This window comes from Lolium rigidum, chromosome 4 (assembly GCF_022539505.1).
Source record: "Lolium rigidum isolate FL_2022 chromosome 4, APGP_CSIRO_Lrig_0.1, whole genome shotgun sequence".
Lineage (NCBI taxonomy): Eukaryota > Viridiplantae > Streptophyta > Magnoliopsida > Poales > Poaceae > Lolium > Lolium rigidum.
In genome coordinates, this window is record NC_061511.1 from 212711737 (window position 1) to 212725405 (window position 13669).

Consider the following 13669-nt stretch of genomic DNA (forward strand, 5'->3'; position numbering starts at 1 on the left):
TTTTTTAAATTGAAACAAATCCATATGTAGCCAATGGTGTTTCCCACAAACGTGCAAAATCTCAATTTTGAATACCTTGTATTTGGAGATACACAAAAAAAGATAAAAATGTGGATCTGAGTATGCATATTTTCAAATCTCCGTTTTTATCAGATTGTTATTTTTATGCAGCCCACAATACAAACAATTTCGCATTGCGATTTTGCATACTTGTAGCATACATCATTGATTATGTCCAGAATATTTTTCTGATTTTTTTGGAACATTTAAATATGATTTTGATTTTTTTTTAAACAAAGGAATCAGTGGAGGTCCGGGACCCAAAGACACTTTCCGGGCTATAACAATGTTAATTCATACTCCGGTGGTCAACAGAATTACAAGATTCGCTCACCACTGGACGAAAAAAATAATGTTCCTACCTGTTATACTAATAAAATTTAATCTTTCGGGTATATGGTACATATTTACCTGTGCAGTTACTTGAGATGCAGATTGCAGAATACAACGCTACGTTATACATGTAGTACACACGAGGTAGTGGGTACACACCATGACGCCAATGCTGTGATGTTGCTTGCGATGTTGCATCAGTCATCTCCTTAAATGGACATGATACTGAATTTTGTGGAAGCTGGTATGTACACATCCCGCAGGTGTGTCATCTGAATCTTCAGAGAGAGACCAAGTGGATCCATCCTAGTCAATCCTCTCAAGATTGTACTTGACCATGTTCTCCAGGGCGCTCCTGAACCCGCTCCTAGGAAGGCACTCCAAATTCCGGAGCGCCAAATCACCCTTCTCCCTCGCGAGCTCCTGCGCCCGTCTGATCCCGCCGCTACTGTGGACAAGCTCCATGGCCGTCGCCAGCGAGCCCGTGTCGCAGAACTCAGAGTCGATAATCTCCCTCAGCGCCGGGTTCTCCTGCAGGGCGAAGATGACCGGGGCTGTCAGGTTCCCCTTTGCCAGGTCGCTCCCTGCCGGCTTGCCAAGCTGCTCGGCCGACTGGGTGAAGTCGAGGATGTCGTCGACTACTTGGAACGAGAGCCCAAGGTTCCTGCCGTACTCATACATCTGCTCGCATATCGTGGTGCTGACGCCGCTGAATATGGCGGCGGACCTCGTGCTCGAAGCGAGCAGGGAGGCAGTTTTGTAGTAGCTCTTGAGCAGGTAGTCATCGAGGGTGACATCACAATCGAAGAGAGTTGATTGTTGTTTTATCTCACCACTGGCAAAGTCCTTGATCACCTGTGAGCAGAGCACATTGACTGTTTACACAAAAAAGCATATATAGTTTTACAGACTAGGATGGAGTTTCTGCAGAGTCCTTCAGTACCTGGCTGATGAGCTTGATGACTTCAATGTTTTCTAAGTTTGCAAGAAACCAAGAAGATTGCGCAAACATAAAATCACCAGCAAGCACGGCTATACGGGTTCCATATAGCTGATGAATGGTCTCTTTCCCTGCAAACAACCAGATCTAGTTTAGAATATAAAAAAAAATTCCTTGTTTCCTCATTGAACCATTTCATTAGGATGAATAAACAACAGAGAACGCTTTTCTATTGAACGATTGCTGATTCGTTTGTATATAGCAACATATGTACCTCTTCGCATCCCACTATCATCTATGACATCATCATGTATTAAACTTGCAGTGTGAATCATCTCTATAATCTCTGCCAAACGTTGATGCTCTGTAGTTAGCTCCCTGGAATGCAAATATATAAAGGTCTGAGTGCATAATTAAAAGAACAGAAATTGTAAGGCTGCAACAAGAAGAGGAACTTACGGCAAACCAGCTAACTCTGCAGTTGCTCTGGACACCAGAAAAACCAATGCTGGTCTTAATCTCTTTCCACCAGCACCAAAAATTTGTTCTGCGGCAGAAACTAGAACTGGATTTTCTGCACCAATAAGCTATTGAGATCATGTCAGCTACTACTACTTAGTAGTTACTGGAAATAAGAACTCAGCAGGAACTAGTGTAGAAAAATCGTATGTCAAAAACTAGTGTAGATATGTGCATTTATCTGTTTGATATGTGCTCTGAAGTTTGCTGTCTTGATTACGCAAACAGAGATGACCTATCCAGAAAAAGGCAGCTAGTCACCAGTGGTGCTGCTGAGCTCCAAGTCATCAAATATGGGGCCAATACACGATTAGGACGGTTTGAAAGGCGTGCACAAGTAGGAAGCTGTCATTGTCTTTAACCATATCTTTAGACTGTAGTCCTGTGTATTATGTGCAGTCCACTATTAAACAACAGGTAAACCGGTGCAAACATGTGCATTGCAAACAACACTGGCTTATTTCTTTTAGCCCCAATTGCCTTGTAATTTAATTAACTTAGAATAATCCGTGAAATCATAGTAGGTACTGCAGGTTTTTGATCCAGCTCTGTTAGTGGCGGAGCCAGCCTCTAAGTAGAGCCTGGGCAAAGTACACATACTAGGCCGACAGACATTTGCCTGCAATCAACTCCATAAATCCTTGTACTGTGCCATAACCGTATGGAAATTCCTCAAAAGAGCCCGGGCGGCCAGGGGCAGAGCTAGACCAAGACTGACCAGGGTTCACTAGAGTGTAATGGTGTTCTTTGAAACCTAAATTTCAGCTACCAGGGTTCACTTTACATGACATAGGGTGGCGCACAAGCTAAATTCTTGGCATAATTGCTAACTAAAAATTCCGTTCCTAGTTGCAGGTGCACCCTGATAAGCCTATGTAGCTCTGCCCCAGCAGGAGGCCAGCCGGGATGTGGCTCCGCCACTACATATACGGTCTGTCAACATCTCTGGTCTATAGAGAGGAAGTTACGGTGATTTAAGACTGCGTCACTGTTAGGTTGAAACACAGCTCAAGATTATGCAAACAGAGACCAGAAAAAGGCAGCTAGTCACTAGCGGTGCTGCTGAACTCCAAGTCATCAAATATGGGGCCAATGCACGATTAGGATGGTTTGGAAAGCGTGCACCAGTAGGAAGCTGTCATTGTCTTTAGCCATATCATTAGACTGTATTCCTGTGTATGATATGCAGTCCACTTTTAAAGAACAGGTAAACCGGTGCCAACATGTGCATTGCAAATGGCACTGGGTTATTTTCTTTTAGCCCCATTTGTATATGTCCCTTGTAATCTAATTAACTTAGAATAGTCTGAAATCATAGTAGCTACTGCAGGTTTTTGATCCATCTATGTACTTAGTGGCGGAATCAGCCTCTAAGTAGACTGGAATTTGCCCACATTGAACTCAGTAAATCCTTGTACTGTGCTGTAACCCTATGGAGATTCCGCAGCAAAGCCCGGGCGGCCAGGGGCAGAGCTAGACAAAGACTGACCGGGGTTCAGTAGAGTGTAAGGGCGTTCTTTGGAACCTGAATTTAGGCTATCAGGGTTCACTTTACATGACATAGGGTGGCGCACAAACTAAAAAAAAAAATTGGCCTAATTGCTAACTAGAAAATTCTGTGCCTGGTTGCAGGTGCACCCTGATAAGCCTATGTAGCTATGCCCCTGCAGGCGGCCACCCGGGGTTGCCGGGATGTGGCTCCGCCACTGCATGTACTGTCTGTCAACATCTCTGATCTATAGAGAAAAAGTTACGGCGATTTAAAACACGGCACTGTTAGGTTGAAACACAGCTCAAGATTGAAGTTAAAAGAAAACAGTGCACACTTCTTTCGCAGGTTCAAACTATTTGGACTGAACTTGCAGTTGATCCGTTTTCCTATGATTTTCTACATCGCATGAGCAATCGAAATCATAACCCTGGATGGTGTAGTTACAAAAATAGCAGGCCAATACAACTGTCGCATCATATTTCGGAAGAACTTCATACGCAATTTCATACCATGATCAATGTGAGGACCTATTAGACACTCACTGAAAAAAAAAGTAATCTTGAGCGAATTTAACAAAGACCTCGATAAGACGCTCACCGCTTTCAGGTTGTTGTTGAGCTTCAAAAGGTCGTCCGACACGACCTCCAGCAAAGATGAGACAGACACGCGCTCAGGGAGCCTTGCCGTTGTCGCCGCCGCACCGGCTGCCAGCACGTCGATAGCTGCAAGTCCTACACACACAAACTCTAGCTCAGCTTCACTCCAAAGTCCAACAACCGTTGCTAAAGATAGGATGCAGTCTGCAGTGGTAAAGACAGCTTAAACAAGAAGCACACAAACCTGTCTGGCTGGGCGCGGCCACGAAACAAACACAAGGCGTGCGGCGCCTGGGCGGCGGCGGCGGCACCGCCCGCGCGGCCGCCCGGCATGCCCAGCGGCACCGGCATGAGGCCAGCTGGACCGGGTCCACGGCGCCCCGGCTCATGTGCACCCTCGGGGAGCTCACAGACAGCATCTCCCACGAGCTCGCGGACTGACCCACCAATCCAAGAACCTTGACGCCAACGAGAACAAGGCGAAGCTACGCGCTCGGAGATCCCAAGAACCTCTAGAAACCGAGCAGGAGCCTGTGGCTTCTCCTTGTAGTAGTAGAACGGCGGGCCGCGGGAAAAAAATGGGTGATTGTGGCTCGCGATTGGTTTGCGTGTGAGGGGGATTTTGCCCAATTCGGTGGCGGTACTTGTCCTGCTGCGTGGAGGAGGGAGGAGGGAGAGGCGGGGAGGGATTGGATGGAAGGAGAGACGTGCTGCTCCGGGGGCGGGTGGAGGGAGAGGGGCCGCGGAGGAGGTTTAAAAACCGGAGCTTGCGGAGGAGGAGAAAGGGGGATCTGTGGATTCATGAGGGCCATAGAATGGAGCTGCTCCTCTCTCTGCTCAGCAAACAGCCAACCGGCCCGTGTGTGTTTGTGTGTGTGAGCTTTATCAACTGCAAGTTTTGACTCTACTCTGCTTCCAGAAGGACTGCAGGCCTGCAGCACGGCCGTGGAAAATGGCTAGTTCTGCATTTTTACGATTTTGCGCGGTTACTGGATTGCATACTCTAGTTCAATAGTTTGAATTTAATTTAGAGTATCTCCACCTATGACCCCAAATACTAGTCGGCACCCGGCAGCACACATGCCGGCTACGTATTGGGACCGCCGGTAGCAAACGCCGGCTAAAAAATTTAGGCTCTTCACACTGTTCAGTCCAATAGCATGTGCCGGCAGCACATGTTAGAGGAGAGAGAGTGGTAGTTGGGAGAGAGGGAGAGGCTGACGCGTGAGCCGGCGGGAATCTTTCTAGATGGAGTTTTGCTGCTTGTGTTGCCGGCGCCCCCGATAGCTTCCCTTCGCACAGGTATTGATTGGGGCTCACCGGCTATTCTATTGGGCTCGTGATGATGTGGATTTTTATTGGACCGCCGGTGTGAACAGTTTCTCTCTCTAGACTCCTCAAACTGCTACCAGCGATGATTTGGGGCTCCCCGGTGGAGATGCTCTTAGGGACCATTACTTGAAACCTAGAACTAAATAAAGGGTCTTTGATTCAAATGGTTCTAAAAATTAGGAATAACAAAGACCATATCCTATTGAATTTTGTAGGATTAGAAAACTACATCAATTTAGATAAAGAAGTGTTTGAATGTATGAGAACTTTTCTCTGAAACAGTGTGTAAATAAAACATTAGGAACAATCCTTTTTTAAAAAAATGAGGAGCTACACCCTAGCCTCTCGCATCGAAACAATGCACACATCCATTTATTGTATTAATTACTCATAAGTTCATAAGTTCAATTTTATATCCTTAGGAATCATCCCTTAGAGATTGCCACCTTGCCGTACCCAAGTACCTTTCCCTTTGAGTTATCACCAAAGGTGATGCTTGACTTCTTGTTGATATCATCAATGAATTGATCAAGCACACCTCTTCCTCCTAGTCATATGATTGGTGCATCCACTATCAAACACCCATTTTAGACCACCGGAGGAATACCCCTACAAAATCAAGTAGAGGATTTAGGAACCCATCGATTAATGGGTTCCTTTGTAATGGCAACAATATCTTTTGGTACCCAAATTGAGTACCCTCTATAAGCATATGCATTACGAGGGCCAACATAGTTAGCATAAACATCATCATAGTAATCAACAAATAGTTCATAGTGATTGTTAGGTCCCGTGCGATCACCACTAGTGACTTTTCCCCTGAGGCTTTGCCAACATTAGTGACCTTCTTGTTCTTCTCTTGAGCGGGCTTCTCCTTCTTGTAGATGTTCTTCTTGTAGGGCTTGAGAGCATATCCAAGTCCATGCTTTTGATTGTTTGACCTTTGCTTACTCAAAAGGTCATCCAATCTCATCTTATTCTTGGCGGTGGTGAACTTGGCTAGTTCCTTTGTCAACCTAGCATTTTCCTCAAGAATAGTTGCTTGCTCACAAGCCGATTCATTAGGATGATAGTTGAGACCATATTTGGTCACCAAAAATTCAAGATATGTATTGGTCTCAACATGCAAAGATAGTTCCTCTTGTAAACGAACATGTTCCGCAACAAGCTTAGCATGCTCACAAGTAAAAGAGGTACAGGAACTAGCAACTTTTTCAATAACAATGGAATCATTCATTGGTCCAAGAGCCTTCTTGTAGGTTTCTTGAAGTATGCCATGGTTCTCTCCAAGTTTCTTGAGCTCATCCTTGACAAGCTTGTTAGCCCTTTCAAGGTGGTCAAGATCCCTAGTGAGAGAAGCATGAGCAACTTCAAGCTCCTTCTTTGAAGCATCGAGCTCTTGGGCCAATAATTGAGCTCTTTCAATAGTTTCTATGTCCTTAACTTTATCAAGTTCAAAAGTTTCAATTTGTTGCTTAAGGCCTTGAGATATGCACCTTTCGGTTTTTAGTTCTTGTCTTAGGAGATTTAATCTCCGTTCTTTATCATTCAAATGATATTCTAATTCCTCAATGGACTCGTCCTTTTCTTTGAGGGAGTCCATCAAGAAATCAAACTTGACAAGAGCATTACCTTGAAGAGTGCATCTTACGTTGTAAAGTTCTTTAAGCATAGCTAACTCTTCTTGATTTTCAGTTTCATCATCATCAAGAATGCTAGATAGAGAGGGTGGAGATTCCATCACCTTTGTTTCTCTTGCCATTAGACAAGAGCCGACGACCGTAGAGGAGGAAGAATCATCATCATGAGTTGTTCTTGCCATGAAGGAAGAACCAACATCATTCTCCGTGGAGTAATCCTTGGAGTAGTCATATGTGAAGAGTGGCCCGGGTTTGGAGAAAGCCAAACCAGCCACTCCGGCCTCGTTCTCCTCATCTTCTTCTTCTTCTTCGGAAGTGTACTCAGTCACAACAAAGGCTCTTCCCTTGTTCTTCTTGTATCGATCATTGATTGGGTTTGGCTTCAATCTTGGCTTGACTCCTTTGACGAACTTTGGCTTGTCTACCATTTTCTCATAAGGGCACTCATTTGCAAAGTGACTATCTTCATCACAGCTTGTAGCACGTCCTCTTCTTCTTCTTTTCATTGAAGAATATTGGAAGCTTCGTCTTGTACTTCTTGGCAAAGAAGGAAAAGTCGATCGCGATGTCACTAGTTGATGTCATCTCTTCAGCTTCTTCAATTTCATAGTCTTCTTCTCTTTCATGATTAGCTCTAGCCTTCGGTGGCAAGGTTGTGTGAGGCTTCATCAACACGGTTCATTGCCATGAGCCTTTCTCCTGTCTTGGCCATGTTCTCATTGGCGGCCACATAGGAGACTAGATCATCCGCGTTCGGATCGAGCACTCTTGGTAATGATTTGCAAGTTGAGGGCTAGATTGGTGTCCTTTTGCTTGATCGCAATCATCGCGATGACCTTGGACTTTATGAATGCTTCATTCATCTCGAAACCATCGTTGTATTTCTCACATCCAAGGCCCTTGACCTTCACTCTCAGAGCACCAAGCCTTCCATAAGCATCAGCCACGGATTCTCCTTGTCTAATCATGAACATAGTTGCCTCGACCTTTGCCGACTCATAGAGAGCTGATTGGATTAGATCGGTTCCCTCTTGGAGTACTACGATCCGATCCCACAACTCTTTAGCGGAGTCAATGTCATTGACTTGATCAAGGAGCTTACGGTTGATGCCACTCCTAATCTTGTCACGTGCAGAGGCATTGAGTTGATGGTTGTAGAATTCGGTGAAGGTCAACCGAATGGGATCTTGTGGCTTCCGGTATCCATCAACAATGATCCCCCACAACTCCACACTGCAGCTGCGAATATGAGATTCCATAGAAGATTTCCAAAAAGAAAAGTGAGTTCCATAAAAATGGGGAACATTTCCACTATGGTTTATATGAGGCATGGGTGAAGTGTTTTTGGGATAGTCATGATTGACTTGATGGAAACCTTCTGGAGGAACCGAAGTCCCACTAGAGGTTCCACTAGTCAGGTTCTTAAGAATGCAGTCATTTGTGCCATTTGGCTTTGGACTTCATCCTCCTTCAACTTTTTCTCGGCATCATATGCCAAGAATCTGGATTTCATCTCCCTAACCGAAAGGTTAGAGTCTTCATCCAGACCCTCGAATAGTTTATCCATCTCACTCTTAAGGTCGTGAAGCCCTTAAAAAGAGTCCAGGCTCGATACCAATTGAAAGTTCGGAGATGGTAAACCTAGAGGGGGTGAATAGGTTTCTACAGATTTTAATTCTTTCTTTGCAATATTAGGCTTTGCGTAATATAAAGGTGAGCCTAATGCAAACTAGGTGAGACAACCTATATGAGGATACAAGTAACTCGAGCACGAAGGATCTCACGAGCGGTTATATCACAAGTAAGGAGTTCGATTAGAGATAACCGATAGCACGCGGAGACAAGGGTTTATTCCCGTGTTCCCTTCCTTTGCACGAAGGTACGTCACGTTTGGAGGGGTGGAGGTCCCACGAAGGATTCCCCAACGCCACGAAGGCTCACCCTATTCTCCGCAGCCTATCCCACGAAGGAATAGCTCACTCACTTGTGGTAGACTTTGAGGTAGCCTCCACCTTCACAATCTTGTCAAGAGCAAATCCACAACCCGGATGCTTCCGACCACTCTTGCCCACCGATACGTCTCCGACGTATCGATAATTTCTTATGTTCCATGCCACATTATTGATGATATCTACATGTTTTATGCACACTTTATGTCATATTCGTGCATTTTCCGGAACTAACCTATTAACAAGATGCCGAAGAGCCGCTTGTCGTTTTTTGTTGTTTTTGGTTTCGTAAATCCTAGTAACGAAATATTCTTGGAATTGGACGAAATCAACGCCCGAGGTCCTATTTTGCCACGAAGCTTCCAGAAGACCGAAGAGGAGTCGAAGTGGGGCCACGAGGCGCCGCCACACTAGGGCGGCGCGGCCCAGGCCCTGGCCGCGCCGACCTATGGTGTGGGGCCCTCGTGTGGCCCCTCGCGTTGCCCTTCCGCCTACTTAAAGCCTCCGTCGCGAAACCCCCGAGCACCGAGAGCCACGATACGGAAAACCTTACCGAGACGCCGCCGCCGCCAATCCCATCTCGGGGATTCTCGGAGATCTCCTCCGCACCTCCGCCGGAGAGGGGATTCATCTCCCGGAGGACTCTTCACCGCCATGGTCGCCTCCGGAGTGATGAGTGAGTAGTTCACCCCTGGACTATGGGTCCATAGCAAGTAGCTAGATGGTTGTCTTCTCCTCATTGTGCTTCATTGTTGGATCTTGTGAGCTGCCTAACATGATCAAGATCATCTATCCGTAATACTATATGTTGTGTTTGTCGGGATCCGATGGATAGAGAATACTATGTTATGTTAATTATCAAGTTATTACCTATGTGTTGTTTATGATCTTGCATGCTCTCCGTTATTAGTAGAGGCTCGGCCAAATTTTTGCTCTTAACTCCAAGAGGGAGTATTTATGCTCGATAGTGGGTTCATGCCTCCATTGATATCTCGGGACAAGTGACGAAAAGTTCTAAGGTTGTGGATGTGTTGTTGCCACTAGGGATAAAACATTGATGCTATGTCTAAGGATGTAGTTGTTGATTACATTACGCACCATACTTAATGCAATTGTCTGTTGTTTTACAACTTAATACTGGAAGGGGTTCGGATGATAACCTGAAGGTGGACTTTTTAGGCATAGATGCATGCTGGATGGCAGTCTATGTACTTTGTCGTAATGCCCAATTAAATCTCACTATATTTATCATGACATGTATGTGCATTGTTATGCCCTCTCTATTTGTCAATTGCCCGACTGTAATTTGTTCACCCAACATGCTTTTATCTTATGGGAGAGACACCTCTAGTGAACTGTGGACCCCGGTCCATTCTTTTATACTCGAAATACAAATCTGCTCGCAATACTTGTTCTTTACTATTTTCTCGCAAACAATCATCTTCCACACAATACGGTTAACCCTTTGTTACAGCAAGCCGGTGAGATTGACAACCTCACTGTTTCGTTGGGGCAAAGTACTTTGGTTGTGTTGTGCAGGTTCCACGTTGGCGCCGGAATCTCCGGTGTTGCGCCGCACTACATCCCGCCGCCATCAACCTTCAACGTGCTTCTTGGCTCCTCCCGGTTCGATAAACCTTGGTTTCTTTCTCGAGGGAAAACTTGCTCGCTGTGCGCATCATACCTTCCTCTTGGGGTTCCCAACGAACGTGTGAGTTACACGCCATCACCCACCTAGGGTTTCCAAGGAACCCAAGAGAGGAAGTTTCTTGATGAATACAAGGGGAAATAAGATTTGGCTTGGTAGAACGGTAGATCGGGGCCTCCTCTATCTTTTCCCCGGAGGGATTTGAGTTTGGGTGGAGGAGGAGGTAGATCTGAGGCTTTTGGTATTTCTAACAATGGAGTATGTGAGAGAGAGCTTAAGAACAGCTTGTAGTGTGTTGCCTAACTGTTCAGAGGTAGGAAAAGGGGTTTTTATAGTGCCACTTGAAATCTGGCCGTTGGAACTTGCCACCTTAGCTTTTTCTTCGAGGAGTCCGTCACAGCGGACTCGGGACCGACATCCGGCGCGCGTAGGCGGTCGAGCCGACCGGCGCTGTGATCGACTCGCCGGTCCAAACCGGAGCCGGGACCGAGCTTGACCGGAGCAGGGAATTGTCCCACAAGCACATCTTCCGTTGACATCACGGCAAGACCCGGCTGGTGCCGGGGCGCCGGTCCACCGCCCGGCCGACCGGCGCGTATGACTTGACCCAGGCCGATCCAGCACCGGGCCTCGGGGACCGGCCCCGACCGAGAGGGCTCTCGTGGCTTAATGGACATGCCCCGCTTGGCACCGAGCCCAGGGGCCGGTCGGCGCCGGGCTGGCCGGTGCTAGGCCGGTTCTGACCGGGCCTCCGGCTCGGTCAGGTGCCGAACAAACCCTTGTTGATTTTCGTCAAAGTGGGGGGGTCTCCCATTGCCTTCTTGTTCCATTGATACACAATTATACCTCTTTGGCTAATACCTGGGAATAATCTCATAGATATGTATCACACCAAATACTCTAGCACGGTGTCATTGTTACCAAAATAATGGATAAGGGTAAAATACTCTTACAAGCACAGGATGTACCGGCCCGGCCAATACGTTCCTGTCGAAGGGTCAGCTTCGGCTAGCCGTGGAGCATCTTGGGATCTTTGGACTGCCAATGTCGTTTCCTGGCGTGATGAGGCCGTTGGTAAGTTTACAAGAGCTTGGTTACCCTTGTTTACGTTACAACAACTTAAATTTACTGGTTAAGGCAGGTGGAATAGGTATCACCTCCATCGTCAAGCGAGGTCCACTACTCCGTGCAATAGCACAAAAAAATACGAAAATTCAAAGGTGCATGTAGCTCCTTGGTCTAAAACATAATTTCAAATGCGAAAACATTTCTTCAATTCTATACATTTTGATGGTCAAGCATTTTGCATGCTTGCATAATTTTGTGGGAAACAATCAATTTTACCTCATATGTGGAAAAGGCGGGTTTAGTGAATTTATTTTTTATAGAAACATAATTTGCCTCCTTTTCTATGCTAATATGTCCCTTTTAAAAATTCACACACACAAACATTTATATGTATAAATAAAATTGATATATTTCTTTCAAAAAATGCAACTAGTTAGGAGCATAGTCCATGTTTCGGGGAGGTACCTCACTAAAAAAAATGGGCCAACCATCGACGATTTTCTCAGCCAACCACCATCTACGTCTATTCTCCCTCCTATCCTACTACTTCCAACACCTGTCATTGATCATCATTTGCATGGCTACCATCCTACTATATGTTTGCCACCATCACAGATATGACAACATCACTCTATTTAAGCCCATATGAAAAATGTCAAAATTGTTCTACATGGAGACATGCCATTTTGTTGCTCCTCGCTATTGTAGATTTTTTCCAATCCTCCCTGATCCCTCTCCTCTTCTACTCTCCCCTCACCTACACCCTCTTCTTATTTCTCCTCCAAAAACATTTCCAGCGCATCTCACCCTCCATTCTTAAGTTTGATTGATTAGGCTAGAATGAAATTCTCCCAGATGATTACCAGTTCGCACATAATGATGTTTAAATTCTCTCGGTAGAAATACTTTGTGCGTAAAATTTAAATACAATTTCAAGAAAATCTTGAAAAAAGTTTAATTGAGTTTATCATGAACATGGCTTCAATTTTTCGAGATAAGTAATTTTTCAGGCAATTATTTGGGTTCAACTTTATCACCTTCCCTTTTATCTTGGTTTTCTTTCCCATCTCCAATGGAGGCTAACTTGAGACTTTCATCACTTCACCAAGTAGTGTTTGATTAGGAGGCTTACCGCCCTTCCCTTATGTGCAATGTCTAAGCTGCCCTTGGATAATAATCCTAATATGTAGTCAACCCTTCTCATCTATGTATATAGAGCTTTTTTTACTTCCTCATAACACACCTTGTCGTTGAAACTATTTCTTTGTTGATGTACATATTTTAATGTACCGTCACGGATACATTTCATGTGTACATGTACACTTAAAAGAATTAACAATGCAGAACCGCACTTATGCATATTACGGTATATTTTATTGTCATATCCTAGTGTTTATTTCCTATCTTCAGGTCTACTTAAAAGAATTAACAATGCAAGATCACACTTATGCATATTACAATATTTTTTTTGTCATATCCTAGTGTTTATGATTAAATTTTATAATGCTATAAACTATAGTTATTTCACAAAAATTGTATTTTAGATAATTTGGGATGTCTAAGAAACTATCATGTTACAAAAAAAATCACTCACAAGTCTAAGCACAAAAATGTGATTATGTATCCTTTTCCATAGTATCTTTAAATACATAACAATTTGGTAGATTGTTTCATAGTGTACGAATCAAGTAGACAACTTGGTAGATGCTTCTAGAGTAAGGACTATCAAAATATGCAAACTAATGTGTACAATTCAATAAAAATCAACCCCTATGTTTTTGGTGCTTGTTGACGATAGAGGCAAATGTAGGTTCATGGAAACAAATTACGTCATGCTATGAGAAAAGCAACAAAACTCAATGCTCTAAAAAAGTGACCTTCGGAGCAGAATTATTTTTTTACAAACCAAACACATTTACATGCGCACCTAAGCCATGAACATGTATGCGTGAAACTTTTGACAATAGGAATGCCATTTTTTTTGTCACAAGGTACATATGCTCACATGAACAGTTTTAAATCATCAGCCGTACTAATCGCCGTCCATTCACATGGTTTACATAGCCTGTTTATTTATATTAAAGATGAATGT

At 44.5% G+C, this 13669-nt stretch overlaps 1 protein-coding gene across 1 annotated transcript; it reads right to left on the bottom strand.

The window, feature by feature from the left end:
• Nucleotides 1-336: 336 nt before the first annotated feature.
• On the bottom strand, nt 337-4359 carry LOC124648205 (solanesyl-diphosphate synthase 2, chloroplastic). Its single transcript, XM_047188002.1, has 6 exons — nt 4185-4359; nt 3942-4075; nt 1793-1920; nt 1608-1711; nt 1337-1464; nt 337-1248 (listed from the first exon to the last, which is right to left on the bottom strand). The coding sequence occupies exons 1-6, from the start codon at nt 4357-4359 to the stop codon at nt 700-702; spliced, it is 1218 nt and encodes a 405-aa protein (XP_047043958.1). The 3' UTR covers nt 337-699.
• Between the last annotated feature and the right edge of the window lie 9310 nt (nt 4360-13669).